At 36.5% G+C, this 25543-nt stretch overlaps 1 protein-coding gene across 1 annotated transcript in view; it reads left to right on the top strand.

Annotated features, from left to right (window-relative positions):
- The window catches only part of lrba (LPS responsive beige-like anchor protein), a 193358-nt gene that overhangs the window by 39334 nt on the left and 128481 nt on the right, over window positions 1-25543 (top strand). The window contains exons 17-30 of the mRNA XM_043237014.1: window positions 388-480; window positions 1144-1252; window positions 1781-1862; window positions 4053-4176; window positions 4397-4589; window positions 11718-13007; window positions 13162-13337; window positions 13774-13927; window positions 14524-14704; window positions 17142-17263; window positions 17695-17802; window positions 18574-18715; window positions 18845-19181; window positions 25133-25308. Of these exons, the coding sequence (XP_043092949.1) occupies window positions 388-480; window positions 1144-1252; window positions 1781-1862; window positions 4053-4176; window positions 4397-4589; window positions 11718-13007; window positions 13162-13337; window positions 13774-13927; window positions 14524-14704; window positions 17142-17263; window positions 17695-17802; window positions 18574-18715; window positions 18845-19181; window positions 25133-25308 (3287 nt within the window). The remainder of the gene's footprint in view (window positions 1-387; window positions 481-1143; window positions 1253-1780; window positions 1863-4052; window positions 4177-4396; window positions 4590-11717; window positions 13008-13161; window positions 13338-13773; window positions 13928-14523; window positions 14705-17141; window positions 17264-17694; window positions 17803-18573; window positions 18716-18844; window positions 19182-25132; window positions 25309-25543) is intronic.

Here is a 25543-nt window from a genome sequence, read left to right as displayed (position 1 = left end):
TATTTGCATGCGTTTACATGAATATATTTATATTCATATAAATGACTTCATATATAAATATATTTAATGTATAAATGTAACACAGGTTTCTTAAATATATACATGCATAATAAAAGACATAATAAATATACACAGAATACACAAATATATTATGTAATTAAAAACTTATTTTGAATGTGATTAATCGTGATTAATTGTTAGACAGCGCTTTTTTAAATATCTAATATCTATGATGACACATTTGTTTGTTAAAAACTTTCTTTTTATGTAATTTTTAAAAATATATACTTTTTATTATACATTTATACTGTTTAGGCATTCTACATTTATTTTGTATGTTTTCCATCTGTTGTTAAATTTTTTTTCTTTCTGTTTGGTGAATAACAGGGTCATCTTTAAGCTGCTCGCATCCAAAAGTGAAGGAATTCGTGTGCAGGCACTAAAAGTCTTGGGATACTTTCTCAAATATTTGTCACCAAAGTGAGTCACTACTTTCTCATTTGAAATAAAGGCTTATAATAATACTGTTAATCATAATAGTAGCAATAACATGTTAACGTTTGTTTTAATACGTGATTCCTGTACTATACATGATTAAGTTTACTATTTATTTAAAAAAAAAAAAAAAAAAAAAATTCAGTAGTGGATGGTCTCGCTATAAATATTTAGCCGAAATAAGCTCCCAGCATACCTCCAAATGAGTTAAAGTCAGATTTTTTTTTTTTCTTCAAATGAACGATTTAAAATAAGCGACTTGGTCTTTTTCCAGAGTGAATTCAGCTGGGTTATTTTGATAACAAATGACCCTCGCTCCACTATTAATTCATACAGCTTGGAAATATTTATGCGCTAATGTAGTCAAAGTCTGTAATCGTGTGTGAGTATTTTTCCAAATGTAGTTTCTGTGGTGTTTGATAGATAAAGCTCGCTTTCATTTGTAATCCCATTTGCTTCATGTGAATTTTCCCCAGAAGGAATCTGACCGCCAAGTGTTTTTAAAATAGATGCAGCTTCATTCCGTGACTGCGAAGATATTTTTCAGCCGCTTTGGGCTGCAGTTATGCCCTGTTGGGGTTCTGGCTGTATTTGAAGTAGATCACAGTGTGGGTTTGGTGCTGATGTTTTGGATGCCATGCGTTTTAGGACAAAGTCAGAGGTCATGCTGGCTCACGGCCTGTTCTCCCTGCTCACTGAACGATTGATGCTCCACTCAAACCAGTTCACAGTCACAACATACAACGTGCTCTTTGAGGTCAGTCTTATATATCGCCATGTTTTTTTAAAATGCCTGTTTATTGCACGTTGTTTTTGAGTGTATTATTATGTGATTTTACCAATTTTTTAGGCAAAAAGACATGCTGGCCTGCTTTGTATTTAGCTGCTTTTCCACTCTCTTTTGTGGTATTTATCAATAAAAAGTGTCTAAATCATTTTTTTTTACATTTTGAAAGTAATTAATTATTAAAACGATTTTACTTCTAGTAAAAAAAATTTTCACAGATAATTTTTACTGGGCTAGTATTTTGAATTCAAGTACGTTTTCATTTACTCTCTCGCATGGATTTTTATTCTTGGATCTTTAGGTTGTATATTTTTTTACTTGGAAATGTGTTACCCAAAATTATGCTGAAATCTTGTTTAAAAATAGTTCATACCAGTTTGAAATGTTTGAAAAGTCATTGTGTTGTTATATATCATTGTTGTTATTTTTAAACATGTACTACTCCTTATCCGTAATCTGGATTTTGGTTTAAGAGCTTACTTGTAATTTTTTTTTCAGATTCTTACGGAGCAGATCTGTACTCAGGTCATTCACAAACAACACCCAGACCCCGACTCTACTGTGAAGATTCAAAACCCACGTGAGTTACATGACACACCGTCTCTCACAGTCCTGGACACCAGCATTTAAACGTGGATCTTTGTTAAACATACTTTAATAGATTCAATAAGTATTTTTTAATCTAATCATGGAAATATGTATTTTTCTTTTTTCATTAAAACACATCTGATAGTTTGTATCGAAGAAAACATTTTATTTAACTTTATCTGCATTTCTCAGAGAAATCTCAAATTCTAAATGTTATGAAGGAATAAAATAAAGTTACAAATTTGTTACGAATCATTCACTTGCAGCACAGAATACAGTATTTACGTTCAGTGATACAAAAGCGTTCAACATTCCTTACACGAGAGACGGCAAGATCACAAGCAGAACCTGCCTCCTATTATAAAACGGCTTATTTTTACTCGTGATTTACTATAATAGTGTTATGTGAGTCTCATTTCATAGTCGTGTTACTGATGCGGTGCAAATCAAACAGCCACCAGTATTTTATTTTTAAGTATACGGTTACCTCAGACAAATGAAGCTCGTTTGATAGTCACGATTACTCAAATGGTAAACACATTAAAAAGTAATTAACTTCCCACTGTAGCACTGTGTTATTACTGTGTTTCATTCGCAACTAGATTCTGAATATTAGATGGTTGAATTCTCTCTTATAATGAGACGCCTCGGTTTCTGCTCAATTTTACATGCGGCTCCTTTAAATTCAGTGCAGGACTTGGCAACAATCAGATGCTCTGGTCTTAATGTACGGAGTAAAACTAATATTGTATACCGATCCGTATCGGATCTTTCCCTAATGAAGCTTAATTCTGAGGTACTGCAGGCAGCTGATTAGAGCTGTATTTACATGGAGATGTGACCATGTACACAAACCGCTAGCCAGTCAGAGGAACAACAGTGAATCACAGATCCTGGGTCGGTTCTAGAGCGCTCAGATGGTAGACCAGCAGAGTCTGATTCAAGGCCATCTCATATATGATCAGAGAGTGAGCACAGCAGAGTTTCAGCTTTCTTCTGTGTCTCCTTGATTTGATCTGTGTTGAAGCCTCTAAATGGCTCTGATTGCAGTCTTTAGCCATGTCAGACCCAATCAAACAAACTGAGGAAGCAAAAGTTTCTTTTAAATTAAACTCCGGGACAAACCAGGACCAAATGGTGATTGGAGAGCGAAAAAAACAGAAAAGCGCAGAGATACATGCAAAGGTAATTTTCTACTGGTAAGGTTCAGTGACTCTAATTTGAGTGAGTAAGGCGTAGAAACAACACAATTCTGCTGGAACGAGTGAGAGCATTGGTTACAGATGCTGTCGTGCTCTAAACTCCCTGTGACGGCTGAAACTTGAGCTGCTCTTCTCAACTTAATGCATGCTGACATTGTCTAGATAATTCATCTAAACAACCAATCTTTCCAGTTTAAGCTAACGCTCTGTTCCAGGAAGCCACGATTTTAGCTTCAGAGTTTAGACTATACCGACCTTATGAAGTAGACTATACTTTTACCCCACGTTATATGCAGGTTATTTTCTCACTGAATGCAAGTGTTGGGGCAACAATTAAGATTTATTCGTTTTATTAAAACTTAGCTTTTTTTCCTCCTCTTTGATTCTTAATTTATTCTTTTTATTTAATTGAATGTATTTGTTTATTTATTTTTAAATGATATTGACATTCAAACGTTTGGGACCGGTACGGTTCTCGGTAGAAATTGTCTTAGGTTACTAAGGTTTCATTGATTTGATTTGTACATCATGAAATATTAAATACACAATAAAATAACTTTTATTCAATTTCTAAAATATATATATTTTTCTGATGGCACAACTGAATTTTCTGCAGCCGTTACTTTTAGTCTCTGAGCATAAACAGCATATTATTAAATTAGCATTAAATATTTTCTGTAAAATCATGAATTTTGATTTTATACATCAGTCGTGAAAAAAACCCTAACCCCAATCCTTTGAAATGGTAGTGTACCATTGTTTGTAAATGCTCATTATGTTTGTCTATGCACATTTTACAATGTGGTACAGTGTATTTGATAACTAATTTAAAAAAGCAGTCAACAAAATTTGTGCTTAAAAAAAAAAGCAACTGCACTTTTTAATTGTTCATAAGCTTTTTCAAAACTAGACATTCGGATACAATGTGAAACAGCACTGTTCTGTCATGGGCATTAACGGCAGATATTTTGTCCCATCAGAGATCCTAAAAGTGATAGCTGCTCTTTTAAAGAACACTCCTCCAGGAGCAGAAAGCATGGAAGTACGGCGTATCTTCCTCTCAGATATGATCAAACTCTTCAACAACAGCCGAGAGAACCGCAGGTAAGGACACTCACACACACACACACACACACACACACACACACACACACACACACACACACACACACACACACACACACACACACACACACGCACGCATACTTTTACTTAGGTGTCTTAGATATCTTGTATCTGTTTTTAAATGCATCTAATTATACTGATTACGTTAACCTATATTCTTTTTTTTTTTTTCTTAATTATTTTGTGGCCTTTTTTGTAGGAGTCTGTTACAGTGCTCGGTGTGGCAGGAGTGGATGCTGTCTTTGTGCTTCATAAACCCCAAGAACAGCGAGGAGCAGAAGATCACAGAGATGGTGTACGCCATCTTTCGCATCCTTCTTTATCACGCCATTAAGTATGAGTGGGGTGGCTGGCGCGTGTGGGTGGACACGCTCTCCATTACACATTCCAAGGTTAGGACCCAAACGCACACGCTAAACAAAACACATGGATAAATGCATTTAAACGTATGTTATTTGCAGTCATATATGTTTATTTGAATTCACAAAACTCTCTTTAATAGAACACAGGAAATGATTTATGCCTGAATTATTATTTAGTATTATTCTTTTTATTATTATTGTATTTTTATAACAAATTATCATACACTACACTTTTAAACTTTTCTAAAGGAAGTATCTTATGCTCACCCAGGCTGCATGTACTTATTGAAAATGTAAGTAGAGTAAATGTAAGTAGTAATATTGTGAAGTAAAAAGAATCGTTTAGTATTTTATTTAGTTCTATTAATGATTAATCACATCCAAAATACAAGTTTAAAATTTTTCTCAAATATATGTGACCCTGGACCAAAAAAACATTTTTAAGATTATACTTCATCTAAAAGCTGAATAAATAGGCTTTCCATTGATGTACAGTCTGTATAATGCAAATAATCTAATGATAATCAAATGAAGTTGTTAAAAATGCATATTACTAATCAAAAAATTAGGTTTTAGTATATTTGCAGTAGGAAATCTATGAAATGGAACATGATCATTGCTCAATAACAAAATGATTTTTGGCATAAAAGTAAAATCTATAATTTTGTCCCATACATTGTTATTTTTATTTACAATTATATCCCAGCAATTTAAGACATATGCAAAATAAATAAACAGTCGACACAGGTATATTATGTAAGCAAAAACTATTATTTTGGATGCAGTTAATAACAATGAATCACTTTAAAATGATTAAAAGTTAGCAACTATCTGTCTTTAGTGTCTTAAATAATATTTAATATTTTGTTACTTAATATTTATAATAGTATAAATAATATTTTTAATATTTGTACAAAAATGCTCACCTTTTGTCGATCTTCTAAATGGATGTGGTGAACAATTTGTAACAAATAACTGCTTGTAATATAACAAAATTATTCAAACGTAAACACAGTTTCTTTAATTAAAATGGAACAAAATGATGGATGAAAAGTCTACCACAAAACGTCTATCAACATATCTCTCTCGTTTTCTTTCCTCATTGCCGTTGGTTCCCTCTCTCATTGCCTTTTTCCCTCCTCTCTGCATCAGCAGTAATCCACTGAATTGCAACTGCAGAAACCTAACTGTTATTACTCTCCATAATCAGCTAGACTTCTCAGATTAGAATCTGAGTTCATCCACTGCCAAACTCCTCGGTTCATGCTTTTATTTACAGATTGAATTGCTTCTTTAATGTATTTGAGAACCCTCAGTGTTCTGAGCTTCAGAAATGTCTACTTAAAGATGCTCTATTGATATTGTAATATGGACATGGTTCCAAGCGTAGTGAAGTCATTTGGTGTCAGACTGTAGCTTTGGGCACCAGCTGCTGGCACTGCACCATCCCTCCGCTCTGCTTGAGTTCTTGTCAGTGACCACTTGGGGGTGCAGCTGTGCTATGCAGTGAGTGCAGTGCTCAGTGGGCTTATTCATAAGCAAATGCAGTCTTGTTACAGACTCAGATCTACTTCAAGTTTGTTATTACTGTGGTGCTACCGTCACCAAAGGGAATCGCAAAAATAATGATGGCTTTCCCAAACACTTCTCATCTCCTATTGGCCGGACAAACAGCTTCCACAGACTATGTCAGACTGGTCAGGGTTCCTAAATAAACATCTTAAAATGCCTCAATAGCACCACAGAGCCACAGTGAAATTTTCTGAAAAATCTAAAATTTAAATATCTGTAAATTTAACAAACAAGAACTATAACACAGAGATGCCCAATCCAGGACGCATGGGTCAAGATTTGGCCTGGCCATGCCATTTCTCAAAACGGGGATAAAACATGCCACTCAAGCATTAGCTGCACAGTCTTCATTTCTAAGTCATCTCTTTGAACATTTTTTGATTTATTTTTGCATTAAGAATGTAGAGAACATAAGTAAATTTGATTAAAAAAAATATATATATATATATATATGGAATATAGTTATTCTTATGATATTAGGATAGTATGCAATATTTATTTTCAAGATTGCAGTAAAAATATTGACAAATTTATCATCAATGGTTTACTGGCAGTTGTCTCTGGTCTCAGTTTTTTTGGTTTTGTTCCACACTTCACCTTTAAAGATGACAAAGAAACACACACACACTCTAAAACAAAAACTTTACTATTTAGGGAGGTTTATATTTTCAATTAGATTAAACAATGTGTATCGTGTGCAAATGGATTGCATTGTAAATAGTCTTAAACGGTTCATATTTATTTTGGTGATATATTTTGCATATTATAATTTTGATGTATTTGTAATTTATTCATTTCATATGAGAAACTCCTTAAAATGAAACAAACAGGTTCATTAGCATTTATGTTTATTCATTTTCAGCCGTTTCCTCCATAATGACTTACAAATGAGAGTAATACCAGAGAAAGTGATTAATTAAAGAGAAAAAGTTGTACTATTGAACTTAGTTCAGATGCATGCTAAAATGCATTTTAGACAATAATTCGAATGACGATAGATAGGAATGGTACTAATGGTAATATGTAAAGACATACCTTAAAAAGATTTTAAGGTCATTTTTTAGTCACACCCTTTAGTTTATTGTCAAATTGCATTATACAGAGTAAAAAAAAAACAATCTTTTGAATTAAGCACCGATAAAGTATTGCAGCATGCTTTCATTTTTTTTCATGCAGATATGTTATATTTGAGCGTGCTTGCATTCCTTAAGTAGCTCACTGCTGAGCAAGTGCACACAAATTGATCATTCCCCTTCCTATGGGTCAAGCCTGTAATTGCTTTTTTGTGCTATAATTGCACAAGATTAATGCAGGTAAGGTCCTGCTCTGTTTACAGCGACTCTGCTCTGATCTAAAAACAGAAAAGGGGGTTGTGCGTATGAACTGAAAAGGTGCAGCAGCGCAGAGCTAGAGAGATACATGCATCTGCTGAGGGAAAAAAAGCTAAAGAAACTCAATTGCAATTTTATTGTCCGGCGTGATAGATTTCCTGCCAACTCTGGAGTAGGAGAGCTGTTTGTCACTGTAGCTCTCCCTTTCAGCTGCAGGGGCTGGCTGACTCTGTGTGTGTGTGTGTGTGTGTGTGTGTGTGTGTGTGTGTGTGTGTGTGTGTGTGTGTGTGTGTGTGTGTGTGTGTGTGTGTGTGTGTGTGTGTGTGTGTGTGTGTGAGTGTGGGGGAGAGAGCGAGGGGAGATATTGTGTGTGGAATAGAAAGAGTGTGTGTTTGCATCTTAGCGATGCCCAGTGTATGTGAACAGTATGTGTGGTTTTTAGGTCGTAGTATACAAGGTCTCCAGATCCCTGTGTTTGAACACATTTAATATTCATCCCAAATGGCTTTGGCAATCATTAGGACAAGTCCTCATAAATTCAGCCAGCCTTTTGGGAACCCCCTGGTAAATAAATACATGCTCTTGGGCAGACATACGTGCATTTACAAGCACGCAAAGCTTTTTTTTCTTCTCACTATTCAAATGTATTTCCAGTTTAAAATGATTTCAAACGTAAGAGAAAGTAATTTATCAGAATATTGATTAAATCTACTATTATAACATTAACATGAAATATTTCTTAAATATATTATTACAAATTATATAATAATACTCTTAACACAAAGATTTTAGCAAGTGTCCTGTCGTCTGATTGTTGCTTGGTTGTGTTTTACTGGGCATGTGTGTTTCAAAAGAAATGAAGTCTCCTTTCAGCCAGCCCACTGTAGGCAGACAGATGTTTCTGCAGATGGGCCTGCTGACACCACAGCTTACCCAAGGTGCCCCTGTCCCAGCACTGCACATAAATGAGACCGACTCCACACAGTTACTGTAGGGACAGTTTTCTGCTGTTAGTGATCACCTTGTGAAAGACTTGGTGCCCTCTATGCTTTCCAAGTCAGCACTCTTCTGTTCCGTTGTTAAGAACATCTTAATGGGTGAAGGAGATGTTGTAATGGTCCTACAAAAGTGGTTTACTTCATGAACCTGCTGTGCTGCCTTTGTACCTTTGACTGAATTGCCTAGCAACTTTTTATGATGGCTGCTGTTGTTTATTGTGTAGTAGCATTGAGTAAATCATTTTTCATGTAATAGTAGTATTTAGGATTGGAAAATCCTGATTGTGTTCCTGATGGTTCTAGACTGTAACAAGGCTTAGGCTAAGCTGTAAACTGTCAAACTGAGATTTGAGTATGGTGAAAGGAAGTAATTCCACACAAAAAACTCCATTGTTGTTTTTTTTTTTTTGTATTTACACACTCATGCTGTCAAACTGTTATGAAAATGCAGTATCACACATGTAGCCATGCATGTCAGCACGCATATCTGTGCTGAATCTCACTACTTCTTGTGTGATATTGCTCATATGTAAACTAAAAATTTGTAACTATTATCTTATGATTACCTTGACCTGTACTGTATGCCACTATTAATACTCCTCCTCCACTTTTGGCCTCTAGAAAGTAAAGAGCCTTTATGATGTTGTATAGGAAGATTATTATTTTCTCACACTTTCTTAACAAATCGTGTTAAACAACAAGGAACAGATGTCTTCTTTGACAGTTGTGTGATTCTGGGCCTAAAGGAGATGCTGAAAGACCTGCCTATCTAAGAACGTCAGACCTATTTTGTGGTGTCATGAAGCTGCTTATCGTACTTGACAACAGCAATACTATGGATTTAGAAGACAATGGGATCCAGTACTGAAGCATTGCTTGTAATGTCTGTATTGAATAAACTCATAGCCCGGCTTGCAAACTGGTCTTAGAACATGGATAACATTGACTGTAACATTGACAGTTATGGCGCTAAACCATTAAAGTTCCTGAAAATTTTTTGGGGTTATCATACCACAACAAAAGCAAATTGGAAAAAAAAAAAACAGCAAGTGGAAAAAATCTGAAAAATACTTTTCTTCAAAACAGTTTTGCTTCTCATGTGCTTTTGTTGCTTTTAATGTTATGTTTTTTTTTTGTAAAACAAGAGAGTCGTTCTGCTTGTATGCCTTTCCTGAGTTTCTCACCGTGTACCTTTATTCTACACTTATGCAGGCAGCTGTGAGAGTATCGAAGTGAGGGGAAAAAAATGAACAGTGTCTTTTGGACAGAAAAGAAGGGATTCAGTCTACTGACCACATTGATTTTTGCAGGAATGGAATCGCATTTAGCTAATCCAATTAGAGCATTCTCAGGGTCCCTATTTCCCCTTTGTTTTGCGGTTACTCACTATCTATTGATCTAAATGGGGCTCCCTACCAGCCCTACAGTGAGAGTCTGTGGCCGACTGCTCCCCGCTGATCTAAGATCAGTGATTTAAGCGCTGTGTCTGTCTGTTGCTGAGCTTGCAGTCTGATTGCTGCAAGTTGTGCTGGATCATCAGTCTGATGCTGGAGGAATCTTTTCTTGAGTTAGCGATGTATGTATATATCCATCGTATATTTATTTTTTATTTCTTAATATTGAATAATTGACTGGTAAAGTACAGTTTTTTTTTTTATTCAACGAACTGTTGATTTTTTTTTTTTTCTAAAAGGCCTCTAAAAATTTTTTTCATTCAGTTGTATAATTTGGCAACCAGACAGCCTGGTCATACAAAAGTCATTGTCATATTTTGAAACCGGCACTATATTCTTAGATGAATTGTAGATTTTTTCCATGCCCCATGTCTAGTTTAGAGAGTTGACCGGAATTAAATAAGATGAGATTGAAACTGATGTCTAGCCCACCCGGTGGCATACAGACTATATTTCAAAACCACATTTCTATAGTTACCCTCTTTCCAGAGTAACTTTATCTCTACTACACACATTCACCATTTGCCGGTTATAGTAAGGTAACTAATGCTTTTCACATGACGTAATACTTTATTGGTACGATACGCATTGTAGCAAGCTGCCAGACAATGAGGTGCTTTTAGTGTGCATATGAGGATTTTTTAAACATTTAACAGCATATGTTAGACTATACTTACAGATTTTTGAAGATAATACCTAACAGGATAATATGGGGCCTCATGTGCAGCTTTTAAACCCTTAGAGGTTTACATGAGTCCTAACTTTCATTTTTCACAAATCCTCAAATGCCTTGGAGGTCGTTCAGATATGTTTAGATGTTTATTCGAAATTGAGTGCTTTTATCTGAATGGCTCCCTGCCTTAATATGGTATGTAATCACAAAGGAGGCAAATGTTTTTCTGAAAATGCACTGTGTGGATTTAATAGTTAAATGTTAAATGCCAAACTGAGCGCAGGCTAATGGTCTTGCTATTCCAAATAAGAGAGTCAGGAGAGAAAGAAAACTAGCAATACATTTCAGAGCTGTCCATTCAGAGCAAACAGCCATGGATTACCAATCAGACCACATGGAAGATTAATGGCCAGGCTTGTAGCAGGCTAATTTAGAACAATAACGGCCAATTAATTACGTATAATAAGGCTTTCTTGCCTAAATGCAAATGCCAGCATTGGTGTGGAAGCTGCAAGTTGTTTCTCGTTTCCCCAGTGGTGTGTTTGACTTTCTGTCTGTTGTGTTCGTTTGATAAATTGAGGTGTGTTTTGGTGTGCTCAGACTTCTGTATCTGCAGATGTTATGCTCTGTCTGCTGCTAATTGAAGTCCTAAATACACATAACCATCTCTCTTTTAGCAGGATTTTTATTCTTGCCTGGTCAGGCTATAGTTCAGAAATTGTATAAACTTTTATTTTTATTATTAATTTTTATATTGCCAGAATAAATGTTTAATATATGTAAATATTAAGATTTCTTTATAGGACAAATTCATAATAATAAAATATTAAAATATCAGTTTAAAAGGTAAATTATTTTATATGGCATAATTTTATATGGCATAATTTTAATAATTGCGTAATAATATGCCATAATAAATTTGTGCAGCTAAAATATACAGTGAAATATATTCAATGCATAGAATTTTATATATAAACATATATTCCTAGATATATATTCATATAATGTACTACTATATCTGTATAGTATTTCTATATTATACAACAGTTAGTTATCTCTGATTGAGAACTGACTTTCTGCTCCTGTGCACAATTAATATTCCTCCAAACCTTCACTGTCTGTTTCATCAGGTCACCTTCGAGCAACACAAAGAGAATCTGGCCAACATGTTCCTTGAGTACCAGCGGATGGGTTCTGAGGGAGGATCTGAAGACAGAATCAGAACTGTATCTGGAGCCAGTCATGATTCTCAGTTCCTTGCCTCAGCCAATGGTGAGCTGAATGCTGTCGAGACCGCTCCATCTACTGTAATTGAGCTACATGTTGATGAGAAGGTCCCTGATCAGCCTGGAGACAAGGAGAACACCAGGGCCCAGATCCCAGTCACAGTGTCCAACATTCTGGCCGGAGATGAGGAAGAAAGACAGACTGTTGTCACTTCACCAGAGACAGAGAATAAAGACAAAGATGAAGCTGAACAGGACACTACGAAAGAAGCAGCAAAGGATGATGAGGTGCAAAATATGGAAGCTAACATGGATGGAGAGCATGAGAGAGTGGAAAGAGTTGAGACTGACATCACAATGACTGAAGGGCCAGTAAATGAGAGGGAAAGTGCTGATCTGAGTGTAACGGATGATTCTGACAATACTCAGGCTGCAACCGACAAGGATGCCAAAGTTGAAACTGAAACTGTGAAGATATCAGGCAAAGATGATGGTAAAACAAGCACTGCTGAGACTGTACTAAATGTTCAGGTAGAGGATAAAGAGAAAGAACCTGAAGAGTCTTCTCTTAAAGCTGTAAAGGAAGTCGAAGAAACTTCTGAGGCTTCGACCCACCAGGAGACCAGCACAACAGGGGCCTCCAACACGAATGAAGATAGCACTGAAATTTCCTCAGTCAGCAACTTTGTGAAGGTCAGTGATGACAGCACAGAGGAGTCTTCTTTTGTTTCAGCAACAGCGGGTGAGACTGATGACAATAGTGCTGAAAAGGAAGACAATGGGAAAGAGAAAGAAAAAAAGCAGGAAACCGACAAAGATGAGAAGCCATTGAAAAATGAGAAAATAGATGAAACCAAGGATGAACCAGCTCCTATGGAGGAGGTGGATTTAAACCAAAGCAGCTGTACCGATGAGACCAAGCTTCACACAGAGACTACAGCTGGTCATGATGCTGTCGAGACCGAGCAAACCCCAGAAGTACTTCCTCCAGATGTGTCCAAGGTGTCTACGGCAGAGGTTAGCCCTAGCACTGAGAGTATCTCCCAGGATCTAGGAACTAACCCAGATACTCTGAAGGCAGAAGGGAGTGAGACCTCAGCAACTAAAACCAAAGAGATAAAAATTGCTAGACTGGATGTGTCAAGTGTGGCCTCAGACACAGAGAGATTGGAGCTGAAGGACACCTCAACAACAGTAAGTTTTGCAGTATAAATAACTGAGGAACATGATACCAGTTTGAGACTTATAGAAATTCACTAAATTAAATATGAAAAACGTAGATTTCTAATTGGAAAAATCATTAGGTCACACAAAACATGTTAGAAGAATAATTGTGTGTCTTTTTCAGAATGTGATCGCAAATCAAGCAGCTGTCACAAGCCCCTCAGGTCAGGGCAACGAGGGCTCGTCTTCGACACGGTCTACTATGTTTCGTATCCCAGAGTTCAAGTGGTCTCATATGCACCAGCGCCTTTTGACTGACCTACTGTTTTCTATTGAGACCGATGTGCAGATGTGGAGAAGGTGAGAGATCAAATAGGCAAAAGGATAAAATATCTATATGATGTTTAGCTTTTTGTAAAATCAGTATTGATAAAAACCTTTATTTTTTATTTATGCTTCATATTGTTGCTTGAGAAATCCATTCATATTAATAGTGTCCACTCAATCAGAATTTTTTTGGGTTAGGGTGAAATGTGCTTTTTTTCTTTATTTATTTTTTGTTTGTTTGTTTGTTTTAAGATAATTGACAGATGCTGTTCATAGTTAACCTGGGATGAATATTGCTTCTACTCTGTACCCTTGAGCTTGTGAAATGTGCTTTATGATTAAAACTACAAATAAAAGTAAAGTACAAGAATGCTGATAACCTTGAACTACGCTTCTTCTGTCTTATAGACGGCTCCCTTTGATGTTATAGTAAGTTTCATACCTTAAGTTTTCTCTCTTCTCCTCATAGTCATTCAACTAAGACAGTCATGGACTTCGTGAACAGCAGTGAAAACGTAGTGTTTGTGCACAACACTGTCCATCTAGTCTCTCAGGTGGTGGACAACCTCATCATGGCCTGTGGAGGAATCCTTCCTCTGCTGTCTGCAGCCACCTCTTCTACGGTTAGTATGTTTGCACGTTTCCGTCAAGTCGTCAGAATCAAATAGAACCTATTACAATCAGCAATGCTGTGTTCATGGAATGCATGAGAGATGGCTCAAAATGTTAAGTAGCTGACAGTAAACAGATGCCTTTTCTTGCACTACTTGTTACTCCTGACAATAGTACAAATGGATTTGTAAAGTTCACTTTTTCATCTCAAGTGTTGCGGCATGATGCAATGCATTTCTCCTGCCACTAATGTGTTTCAGTCCTGCTGAATTTTTCAAAATCCTTGATGGTTTTCCATGCCACAGCAGCTCTCACATCAAAATAAAATAATCATTTCAGTCAAGTCTGAGACAATTTTTTGATTGTGGTGTAATAATGTGTACATCTCATTAGAAGAAAGTGTACTGGCCCATCTTAATGAACATCATTTATATTTTTACTTTAATGATTGTGAGTTATTTCATTACAACAGCCATGTTAATAAAAAAAAAAGTGAGGGGGATGATAAAGGTGACCATCAGTACAATATGAAGGTTTGAGTGAAGATGGTGCTGATTACAATAGCTGCAGTCACAGTAATGATGATGATGATGGGACTGTCTTGCAGCATGAGCTGGAGAACATTGAGCCGTCTCAGGGTTTGTCTGTGGAAGCGTCACTGATGTTCTTGCAGAGGCTGATCAGTCTCGTGGATGTGCTGATCTTCGCCAGTTCACTCAACTTCACAGAAATTGAAGCAGAGAAGAACATGTCTTCTGGAGGAATCCTAAGACAATGCCTACGTTTAGGTATCTCTCTCTCTTTCTGTCTTTTTTTAGTGATGTTTGCTAAGGCTTGTTATTAATGTTTTAAGGCTTGTTACAGTTGACCATCTAGCAACTGCATATCAACATGTTAAAATGCTCAAAACACCTTGACATTCTGGCAAATATCCATGACACCCTAGAATTAGAATTAGAATAGAGAAAACAATGGTCTTTGAGACTCATGGTATGTCATTTCCATGTACAATACTCTTATTATTCAACTATGCCAAGGTTAAATACTGTTATTTTAATTATGCCCTGCTCTTATTTATTTTTTCCTCATATATTTTTCTCAGCCTGTTTCTCTCTCTCACTCACTGCCCCTCACTTCTTAATAGGGAATCATCTGGCTATTGATTTTTAATTGAGTTTGATGTTAGCATGTGGATGAGCTAAACATCTAAAGCACTGAAACAGTTCACTAGGTTTTGGAGCAGAGTCCTTTTTTGCTCATTGATTTCTCTCTGTAGGCTCATTTGGTAGGTAGGAGGCTGCCTTTCCCTTCTCTCTGTTTTGTGTGAGCTCTCTAATAGTGTTATTATAAGCTCTCCACACTGTAGTGGTCTAAAATGACGACTGTCATCAGGCCATTGACTGTAATGGCTGTTTTGTAGCCTAAGGCACCTCCTCCTTCATGTGTCTATGTATCACAAACTGTACTGCAGCATTATAGACCATATAACAGAAATCCAGCCTTTCAGATTGGTTACATTATTCATTTCTCTTTCTCGCGCACACACACACACACTGTACATGACCCTCCCTGAAGCTATCTAGACACCATCAAACTCCCTCTCCTCTAAATACAACACTTTTCCACTCTACTACCTCTCCGCTTTGCCACATCGGCTTTCTCGCCCGTGTAACACCCAGACACACTGAACAAAATGACCGGCGTGTTAAATCGACCCGACAGTGTGCAGCAAGGGCAGGGCGACCTCCTGATTGGTGGTGTGAGAGCGAAACCGAAGCCTGTTTTTAGGAGGGCTGAAAGTATGAAATTAATATTTGATGAGGTCTGTCGGTGTATAATCTGATTTGGGATCTGTAACAAGGTTTAGTTCAGCCATCTCTCCGTCTATAGCTCTCTTTCTGTATTTTGCTCAAATGACTAGAATGCCTAATGGAAAAAGCTGGTCGGTTCCCGTGCTGGTATAATACCTTTAATCTAAGTGTTTTGGAGTTTACATTTGTCAGTTGTCAAGGTATGAGAGGATAGAGGGTTGAATAGAGACATGCAGTCACGCACACACATTATTGGGCAGTTCAAACTCATGTGCAGTACATTAAAATGAAAACACACACACATGCACCATTCTAATCTTACATATAGCATGCAATACATCAAATTAAATGCAGCAAGAGGATTTTTCTGCTCCGTGGTGGTGGGAACCTGGCCAAAATGATTAAACACAGAATAAGCAACGTCATCTGTTTTCCAAACCTCATACAGTTTAATGTGTTTTCCTTTTCTATACTCAATACGACTGTTATGTCTTGCAGAGGAATTACCTTGCAGTGTGTTTCTGTATTGTTAATCATTTGTTAATTCACATCAAATTATTTTAAACTTGGTGTGTTTATTTTCAGTGGTGTAGAGATACTGAAACTATATTAGTGGCCACTATTAGACCATGTAATTTATCTGTATAGTAGAAGTAGAAGTAGTAGTACTTCTGTATTGGCTGATATTTAATGCTCTATGCTAACTACCACTGTTTTTATATTATTATCTTTGCCATCATCTAACAATTATATTTAATCTTTAAAAACACATTTATAAGACTTAGCCAATCAAAAATGAATATCCATTAATTAATTATTTTTATATTTTAGTGTATTACTAAGTCCATTTAGACAAATGCGTATAATTAGAATACATTTTAATGTTAACTATTTATTGTCATCTTTTGATGACATGGAAATAAATGGAAAACATGGAAAAAATGGAAAACATCGTTTGATATCTACCTGAAGGAAACCTCTTATTCTCACCAATACCAGTATTTCCTAAAAAAAATAATATAAAATTTACATTTACAATTTATTTTAAATTTACAGAAATGTATTTAAAACACCCTAGAAACAACATTGTAACACCAAAAAAAAATTATATATATATATATATATATATATATATATATATATATATATATATATATATATATATATATAACTAATTTTATGATGTCTACTTATGGTTTTAATTTCAACACGTTCCCTCATAAGATGGTATTTTAAGCCCTTTTTCATTGTCATGCAACGACCTTCTCATATGTCATGTTTCCTTTAGTCTGTATATCTTTTCATTCTGGTACCCTTTCATCTCTATGATGTTGCCTTTTTCTCTGCATTTCTACCTCTCAGTTGCACTCGCTCTCTGTCTGTCCTTCTCTCACACACTCTCTCTCCCCCTCAGTGTGTGCGATGGCTGTGAGAAACTGTCTGGAATGTCAGCAGCACACTCTGGGTAAGTCTGGTGCAGAGAGCAGCCGTGGACAGCAAAGCCTTCTGGGAGCCGCCAAGTCTATACCAGCACAGGCAAGTTCAACTTAATGCCAAGGATACCTCCTTTTCTCTCTCTCTCTCCCTCTCTCCCTCTCTCTCTCTCTCCCTCTTTCTCATGTCCAGATGGTAATTTTAAATAGGATCTTAAACAGAATCCTCAAATAGAATCCTTTTGGTCAATGGCCCAAGGTTTGATTCTTTCAGTTCCAGTAAAAAATAAACCCCTTTTTCCTTCCTTAATGTGTTGTGTAACTTACACTCTACACTCAAGCTCATCTATTATTAAGAATCTTAGCAAAACTGTTGCATTAATGTCTCTGTGCCTCAGTTCTGTCTAAATACGGAACAACAAATAGAAGACTCCCAAGTAATTCCAACTGAAATGTTGGAGCAGTGGGGAAAGTTTGTCTGTGCTGAGCTGACATTGTGAATGAGACTGTGTGAACTGTGTTTGTGTGTTACAGAGTCCTGTGGACATTGTGACAGGAGGGATGTCTCCTATCAGAGATTTAGACCGGCTTCTGCAGGATATGGACATCAATCGCCTCCGTGCTGTAGTGTTCAGAGATATAGTTAGTTCACTCAGTACTCATATTTATCTACTGCATCTGCCATTCATTTAGCTAGTGTTTTGTAGTGCAGTGAAACAATGGTATGTAAAATTTAGGAGATTAAAATTTTTCTTTGTTAAAAGCATAAAACAAAAAAAAAATGTTCATACGTTATTTTAAGGTCCAATTCTCACTATTAACAAACCATTAACTACAACTTTCGCCTCGATGAACTCCTAATTTGTTTTCTTATTAGTGGTTAGTAAGATGGGTGTTTAGGTATATTGTGCTATGTAAGTACTAATAAACAGCCAATATGTTAATAATAGGCATGCAAATAAACTAGTCAATACTGACAATTGATGGCTATACTAACTGTTACCAAAAAAATCTATAGATGACAATTTTCATCTCATGATTTCTCTAGTTCTCCAGAGAGGAAGAAAAAAAAGCGTGTGACAAGTAACTTTTAGCAGAATACATTTGCATTCGTTTGATTTAATTCATATTTGTTATTTTTAATTTTGTCTTACAGCCATTACTCCAGTCTTAAAACCAATATTGTTTTTAAAATAAATGCATTAATTTGAAATAATTTTTTTATCAATGTAAAGGTATACACTGATAATTTTAATCAGTTTATGCACCCTTTCTGAATTAAAAAGTAGTTATTTTTTTCTTTCGAAAAATAAAATGGCAATCGTATTTTCCCCAAACTTTTAAACAGTAGCGTGGCAAATTTTTATAATAATCTAACATTTGCAAATTGTTTTGTTGTGTAATTTGCTTTAGGAGGACAGTAAACAGGCTCAGTTCCTGGCCCTGGCAGTGGTCTACTTCATCTCTGTACTCATGGTATCGAAATATCGAGACATCCTTGAACCACACAATGACAAAAGACCTGCCCGGCGCTCACACTCTGTCAGGAGCACAGGTGACCACCTGAACGAAATGACACATATCATTGATGCAACATTATACTCATGCTTCCAGTGTGTAAATACTCATGCATTCAGTGTTTTGAGCAGTGGATTGATGTATTTTTTTTTTTTGTATGTTCTAGAGAGTGTTCAGTCTGATCTTGAGAACGGTTTGTCTCCCCATCGTCGGGACTCTAGTATTGAGGATGGGAAGACCTCAGTCATCACCGAGGCACAGACCGGCCCAGATGCTGTATCCGAAGCCCTGTCTACTTTGTCCTCTGAAGTCAGGAGAGGTCAGGATGTCACCGATAAAGACAGCAAAGGAAAAAATGTTAATGTCAGGGATATTTTGAGAAGCCTCGTTAGTGCACCCTCTGATGACATCATAGTGGACCCTAACCTCATACCGCCCGGGTTTCTGGGTGCAGTGAGCGATGCTTCCCGTGACCAGTCCGTCCAGTTCCACTCTTTTGACAGGTGAGTGGACAATCACACTTTATAGTTTACTGGTCAGTCTGTGCACGCAGATCTAAGCACTTTGCAAGAAAGATTTCTTTTCCAGCTATTGTTCTCTCTTCAAAAATTTTATCCTGACATCATGTAAAAAAAAAAGTGTGTGCTATGGCAGCGGTCTGTGTGCATTATGTGATGGACACCCCCGCAGAGCACCTGAGTTCTGCTGTGGAAGTGTGCCATTCTATACACAAACAAACAAACAGCCTTACAAGAGCAGAGCCTCAGAACGGCCCTCAGGAGACACATCCACATCCACTTGTCCATTCCTCCACCGGTGGATTTTTGTCTGTTTTTGGTGGTTTGTGTATGTGTGTGTGTGTAAGGGCAGATGGTTATTGTAAAGGAAAAGAAAAGAATACCAGTTCAGTTGTACTGCTGTTTTTTTATATCTAACAATAGAGCTCAACGCTTAGAAGGTTCACATTTTTTCTTGCCCTGCCAAAATTTTCATTGGCCTCCTAAAAAAACTAAACAAAAACAAAGACATTTTCTTTTACATTTGACCCAAAAAAAAAAAAAAAAAAAGCTACAATGTAGCTTTGATGAAAGTTCAGAATATCTGGATTTATTTATAATATAATATATGTATAATTTTTGTAACATTGTAGCTTTACTGTGACAATTTAATTAATTCTTCCTGAAAATAAGTCTTAATTTAAAAATAAAATCTCACTAACCCTATAATTAAATTGGATGTTGTGTATGTAAATGGCAGATGTCAGATTACATGTGCACCATTTATAATCTTCTGTGTCTTTTGGGATGTTTTTTTTTTTTTTTATTCCTTTGCATTTCTGCCTGTTTAAAGAGTGTAGTGTAACTGTTACTCCACGGGGATCATTGGGTGTGTTGGGAAACAAGATCCATTGCTATGTGTTGGCGAACGTCTGCACAGTCTGGTTTTTATTTGCTTCATTGTCTGCATAAGTCTGACATAAGCATAGAGGGTTTATTGCAAAAAAGAAAAGAAAGAAAAAGAAAGATATGATTTTGTGTTAGAAATAGAAAGCAGTATGTCTTACCATCTTCTTTCTGTTTACCTTTTGCTCTCTCACTTCTCTTCTATGTCTCTTGGGCATCTGTGAGACATCCCTCTGATCTGGCCTTGTGTTTTATCTGAGGAATGCTCTGTCAGGTATCACCACGCTGCTGATATCAGGACAGGGATTACGCTGGCTCCTGCAAAGGATGAGCTCAAAGCTCCCAGCAGTCACTGCAGCTCTCTTCTGCCGCCACCACTAAGAAATAAAGACGTTCTTAGAGAAGCCTTGGTCCTTCATCAGGTCTTTATTCAAACCAAGCTTCTTTTGCCTGTTCTTATCAACGTAAATGTTGGGTACAAAAATTTGATCAGCTTTCTGCATACAAACGGTCTTTTCAGACTAGACATCTTTATCCGACCTGAATCATTGTTACTCAAACCAAAAAAATAATTTTTTAACAGAAAACCATGATAATGATGAAATCTATAGCCTAATAAATCATGGTTTCGCTAGTGTTGTCTGCAGTGCTATTTAGCTGAACTCTGGTGAAAGGCTTCTGCGCACAAAAAAAGAAAAGCCCCGCATGAACATCTAGGGTAAAAAAGGGGGTGGCTTTTCCTGATGGATCTCTTATCATTAAGTTCAATTTCTGACGAGAAACAAATCTATTTCAACACATGCTGATAGCAGCATATAAAAAATAGTTTTCATATATTCCCATAATGTATCGCTTGTGGCCCATACGCAGTGAGAAAAATGAGAATAAAAGTATTTCGTGTTAAGTTGCTTTTGAAAGTAACTGCTTGAAATAGGTTAAAGCTCGACTTTTATTGTTAATATTTTAATTATACGGCTTTAATTTTTTATGTTTAATAGACTTGTTTTAAAAGGCCCTTTTAAATAATAGTTAATAGAGTAAATATCCTAGTCATTTGTTATCCTTACAGCATGTTAGTAATATTGTGGAGAAAATTAGTTGTAATTTTAATTTAATTATGAAAGTAACTTTATAATAGCCTCATAATAAGCCTAATAAAAACAAGAATGTAAGAGGCTGCATTAATTGGAAATGTCAAATCCAATAAATGTAAGTTTTTGACGATATCTCTGGCTATTGTCGATACAAGATCATCGTCTTCCGATGCAACCCAGCGAGGGGAGGTCATCGTGGTGCTGTCCGCTACCCCAGTGTGCATTCAACACTTTGCATGTTACGTCTTTTTTTTTTTTTTTTTTTACGTTGTTACATTACATATTTTTCAAATGTGGATGTAGTCTTTTACATAATATGAGTATAACATCAACTAGAACATACAGAGTTCCTGAAAGTATGTCAACTACCAATTTCCCAGTGCAAGAAGGAAAGTCTTATCTCCTGTCAGGATCCCCGGCAGAGAGGTGCCGAGTTATCTGGATGACTCCAGCTCTGAGTCTGGTGCTTTCCAAGTCCACTTACACACTCACTCTCCCTCTTCAACACACACTCACATGTCATTCCCGCCAAGCATTCTCTCTCGCTGTCATTTTAAGTCCTACTTTTGTCTTATTTTGATTATTTTAAGTTGTTTTCACTGCACATATGAATTAATTTTAAACCGGTCTGCTTAAGTCTGATCAATGTTTCTAGCTTTTTTCTTGTTATACTATGTGCCAATATGCATGCGTACTTGTTAAACAGTGTATGTTGGAACACCCAGGGTGGTATGATTGAATCCCAGGGGATTTACGAGTGTTATATATGGAAAAAAAACAGGGTCTCCTAGATAAAGCGGGCCTGGGGTCAAGGGTAAAACAGACATTAAATTTATTTACTATCAAAAACACCCTAATTTCACCATACGTCTTTCTTACCCCACTATTGTTTTGACATGAAGTCTGCAAATATTTGCTGATAGGATCCAGAGACCAGCGAATAAGTGCCATAATGACTTGTTGGACAAACATTTGATGTACACAGGGTTAGGATATCACAGAGATAACAAAATGACTGTTATTCTTTACAACAGGGTATTTGATATCGTCAACTATGAAAATGAGATGATTTATGAATTATTTAATTAAATTTATACTCTCTCCTCTTTTTTTTATCCAAGACATGAAACTAATATTTCTAGTATCATCTTTGCCTTTTTGTACCCTAACTTCCAAAGATGACACAGAGAAGTACATTTTCAGATGTGTTTTTTTATTTAAATAACAAAACAGCACAGTATAAAACTCACTACAGGAGTTATATACTGTACTTTAAACATTAGGACAAGTTTAAAGCAGCTTCTTTGTGAAGAACTAATTGTTCAGTCCTTGTTAAGCATCAATTGAAAATGTCGATCCACGTCCAGTAAGATCCGTTTCTCACACACATTTCCTCGCAACCGATCTCACGTTTGTGCAGATTACGGGAAACATGCTGTTTACATGTCGTCTCCGGGAGTGTTGGTTAAAACTGCTAAATAATTCAGCATCTGGAATCCAAACACTACGGATGCTGGTCATCGCTGGCCTCTCGTCTGGTGGTACACACCTGGCAGCTCTGATTAATTGACAGCGGTAGTGAGTTGGGGCTAAGTGTGGCTAATGGTGTGCTGAATAATTTAAAAGCTGAGCCTTTGAGCAGATGGATACCCCCGCCATCCCACCACCGGTCAGCGCTAAACACGCACTTGAGAGAGAACAGAAATTCGCTCTAATAGAGTTTTTGGAACGGTGGATTGTTGAACAGTAAATGTCATGAGCGTGATACTGCGAACCTTCCAGTTTATAAATTCCTTTGGTTTTCTCGGACTGGATATTTTCAAGTTAAGGAGACATCAGATGTTTAGAAATGGTGTGAGAACACTCTCGTTCTCGTGCCTTAGCTCCTAGGCAACTTCCAGTGGGACGTTTGAAGCGGTCTGTTTTAGACGGCTCTTATCTGACACTGGCGTGCCTCCTCGGTCTGTACTCTGTGGATGTGTTCTGGAGAGGAGCTGGTGACTGCGTAGCATTACCCCCTCTGTCAGCACTGATAAACTCAACACTAGCCACTGTGAAAGGCCAGGGCTCTGTCATGGCTTTCAACTGATATGAACCATTTCCATTTTTACCTCTAGACAATGTAGAATGCAGCAGAGAACTGTGACATCATTACGAAAGCGTCTAAATACTGATGTGTTCTTTATCTTGTAATATTTTAGCATTTGTGATTTGAAAGGGTTACCATGGTTTCTTTGTCTTAAACATGTTTCATCCCTGGTTTACTTCAACATGACATGTAATCCATTCTTTAAGGTTACTTTATAAGCTCTCTCTATATATATATAGGACCTACCCTTTAAAAAATAAAAAAAATAAAAATCTGTTATCAATTAGGTGTTGCTTCACCTGTAATTTTTGACCTGAATAGAAATAGATGTGAACGTGGCTAAGACTTGATGTAGAGAAACAGCTTCTTGCTTATGCAGTTCAGTTTCCAAGAATGAATTCCATAGCTTTTCTTTGCTATTTTGCAACTATAAAAAAATTAACACTTATATTTTGCATTATATTTATCATGCAACCCAAGGTCATTTAGTTCATTATTCACTGAAAATCTTCCCCTCCATAGTAGCTCTCAAATACTGTTAATCATGTTTATTTGCAACTGAATTAATAACCAATGAAGGCATCAAATGTTTATTTATTTATTTTTTTTATTTGAATGTGATCTATTCCTTGTGCAGTCTTTTAACGCATTATTTTTTGCGGCTACATTTAATAGTTTTTTTTGTGACATTTTAGGGTTTAACAACATTTTTAGTCCTTCAATCTTTACCTAACCGCAAAACAGCTTGTTTATCAGATAATCTCAAGACATGACACTGTACAGCAGCTCACAGTAGCTTCTAGACCATAACACACTGCCAAATTTAATCAGTCACAAAGTTTAGAGCTCTGAGTGACAGGAGCTGGGAGGCCATTGATTGGTTGGAAGATAGATGCTGCCATTATGGAATATTCTGTGTCAGGGAAACAGGGCTCTAATTACACTAACACAGTAAATGGGCTTCTTGTGTTGTGTGAGCTGGGCGGTTTTTATGCTAAATCACATTATGTGCAGCGTATTTAGCCAACATCATCAGTCTGATCGTTACAGGGCCGACGATGGAACAGGAGCTAATGGTTTTTTGACAGAGTGCTTGATTCTCTAGCTCTGTGTATTTATCAGAACATCAGAGTCGGCGTTCTGCATTGTGAGATAAAAAGACATTAATAAGGCTTAGTGGAGCAGCTCAAATTATAATTCATGCAAAAAATTATTTAATTCAGTTCAACCCACAAAAAAGAAAAAAGAAAGGTTACACTTTATTTTCATAATCCATCAGATGTTTTACTAACTATAAGTATAAGTAAAACTATCACTAGCGGGATGTTTTTATTACTCAAACATAGCGCGATCAACCGTGGGGGAGAAAACTACAATCTTTTAGTACCTGCTGTGAAAGTCCCATATATGACGAAAGGCCAAATGGCGAAAAAAATGATCCTCTATTTGCCTCTATTTGCACCTTTTCATTGGCTTAGTATGTGATCTACTCATACGAATAGTCTGAACACAGCAACTACATGTCTGCTAACTCTCAGAGTACACTGTTAGTGTAGGTTTAGAGTTGAGTAAGTTGACATATTCTTGCAAAGTTTCTGATAGTTAGTATGTTGTATGTTGTGGACCCATCAAAATAAAGTGAAGTTATTGTCTTCTAATACTCTAAGGACTGTTAGATGACATGTAGTTGCAAAGTTACTTAGTGTTAGTATGATGTGTAAAGCAAACTACCTACATAAAGTGTTACCAAAAGGAAGATATTTTCTAATGATAGTAACGTACAATAACAATTTCAGTTCTGGCCATCCTCAAAATCCTTTGGTTATATTAATTAGCTATTTTCTTCCTTGTCATTCATTATTTTACAGGAGTGTTGTTGTGGCACCCAAGAGGATGGGTGGGGCTCCCTCACCAGGAATGAGTACAGTCTCTGCAGCTGCAGCCGTCCCATCAGCCACTGCTGCATCCTCAGGTGAAGCTCCAGTCAACAGTGTGTCAGTGGTGTCCGCAGGAGAAACTGTTGAGAGCTCAGAGTCTGCCCCAGGTTAGTGTGTTCATGAAAGAGCACGTCAGTAACTACACCATACTGAAGTACAGAGATTTCCGTACTAGTATATGAATCAGAATTACATCCTGTGTTGTCCTTTACACACTGTATACTACACATAATTTATGTTTGTTTTAAATGATTTATAAATGAAGACAAAATGTAAATATTTAAAAAAGGCTCACCAATACTGCATTTATTTGATAAAAAAAAAAAAAAAAAAATTTATTTA

The sequence above is a fragment of the Puntigrus tetrazona genome, chromosome 1 (assembly GCF_018831695.1).
Source record: "Puntigrus tetrazona isolate hp1 chromosome 1, ASM1883169v1, whole genome shotgun sequence".
Lineage (NCBI taxonomy): Eukaryota > Metazoa > Chordata > Actinopteri > Cypriniformes > Cyprinidae > Puntigrus > Puntigrus tetrazona.
The sequence above is the reverse complement of the archived record's forward strand: the minus strand, read 5'-3'. Positions and strand labels throughout refer to the sequence as shown.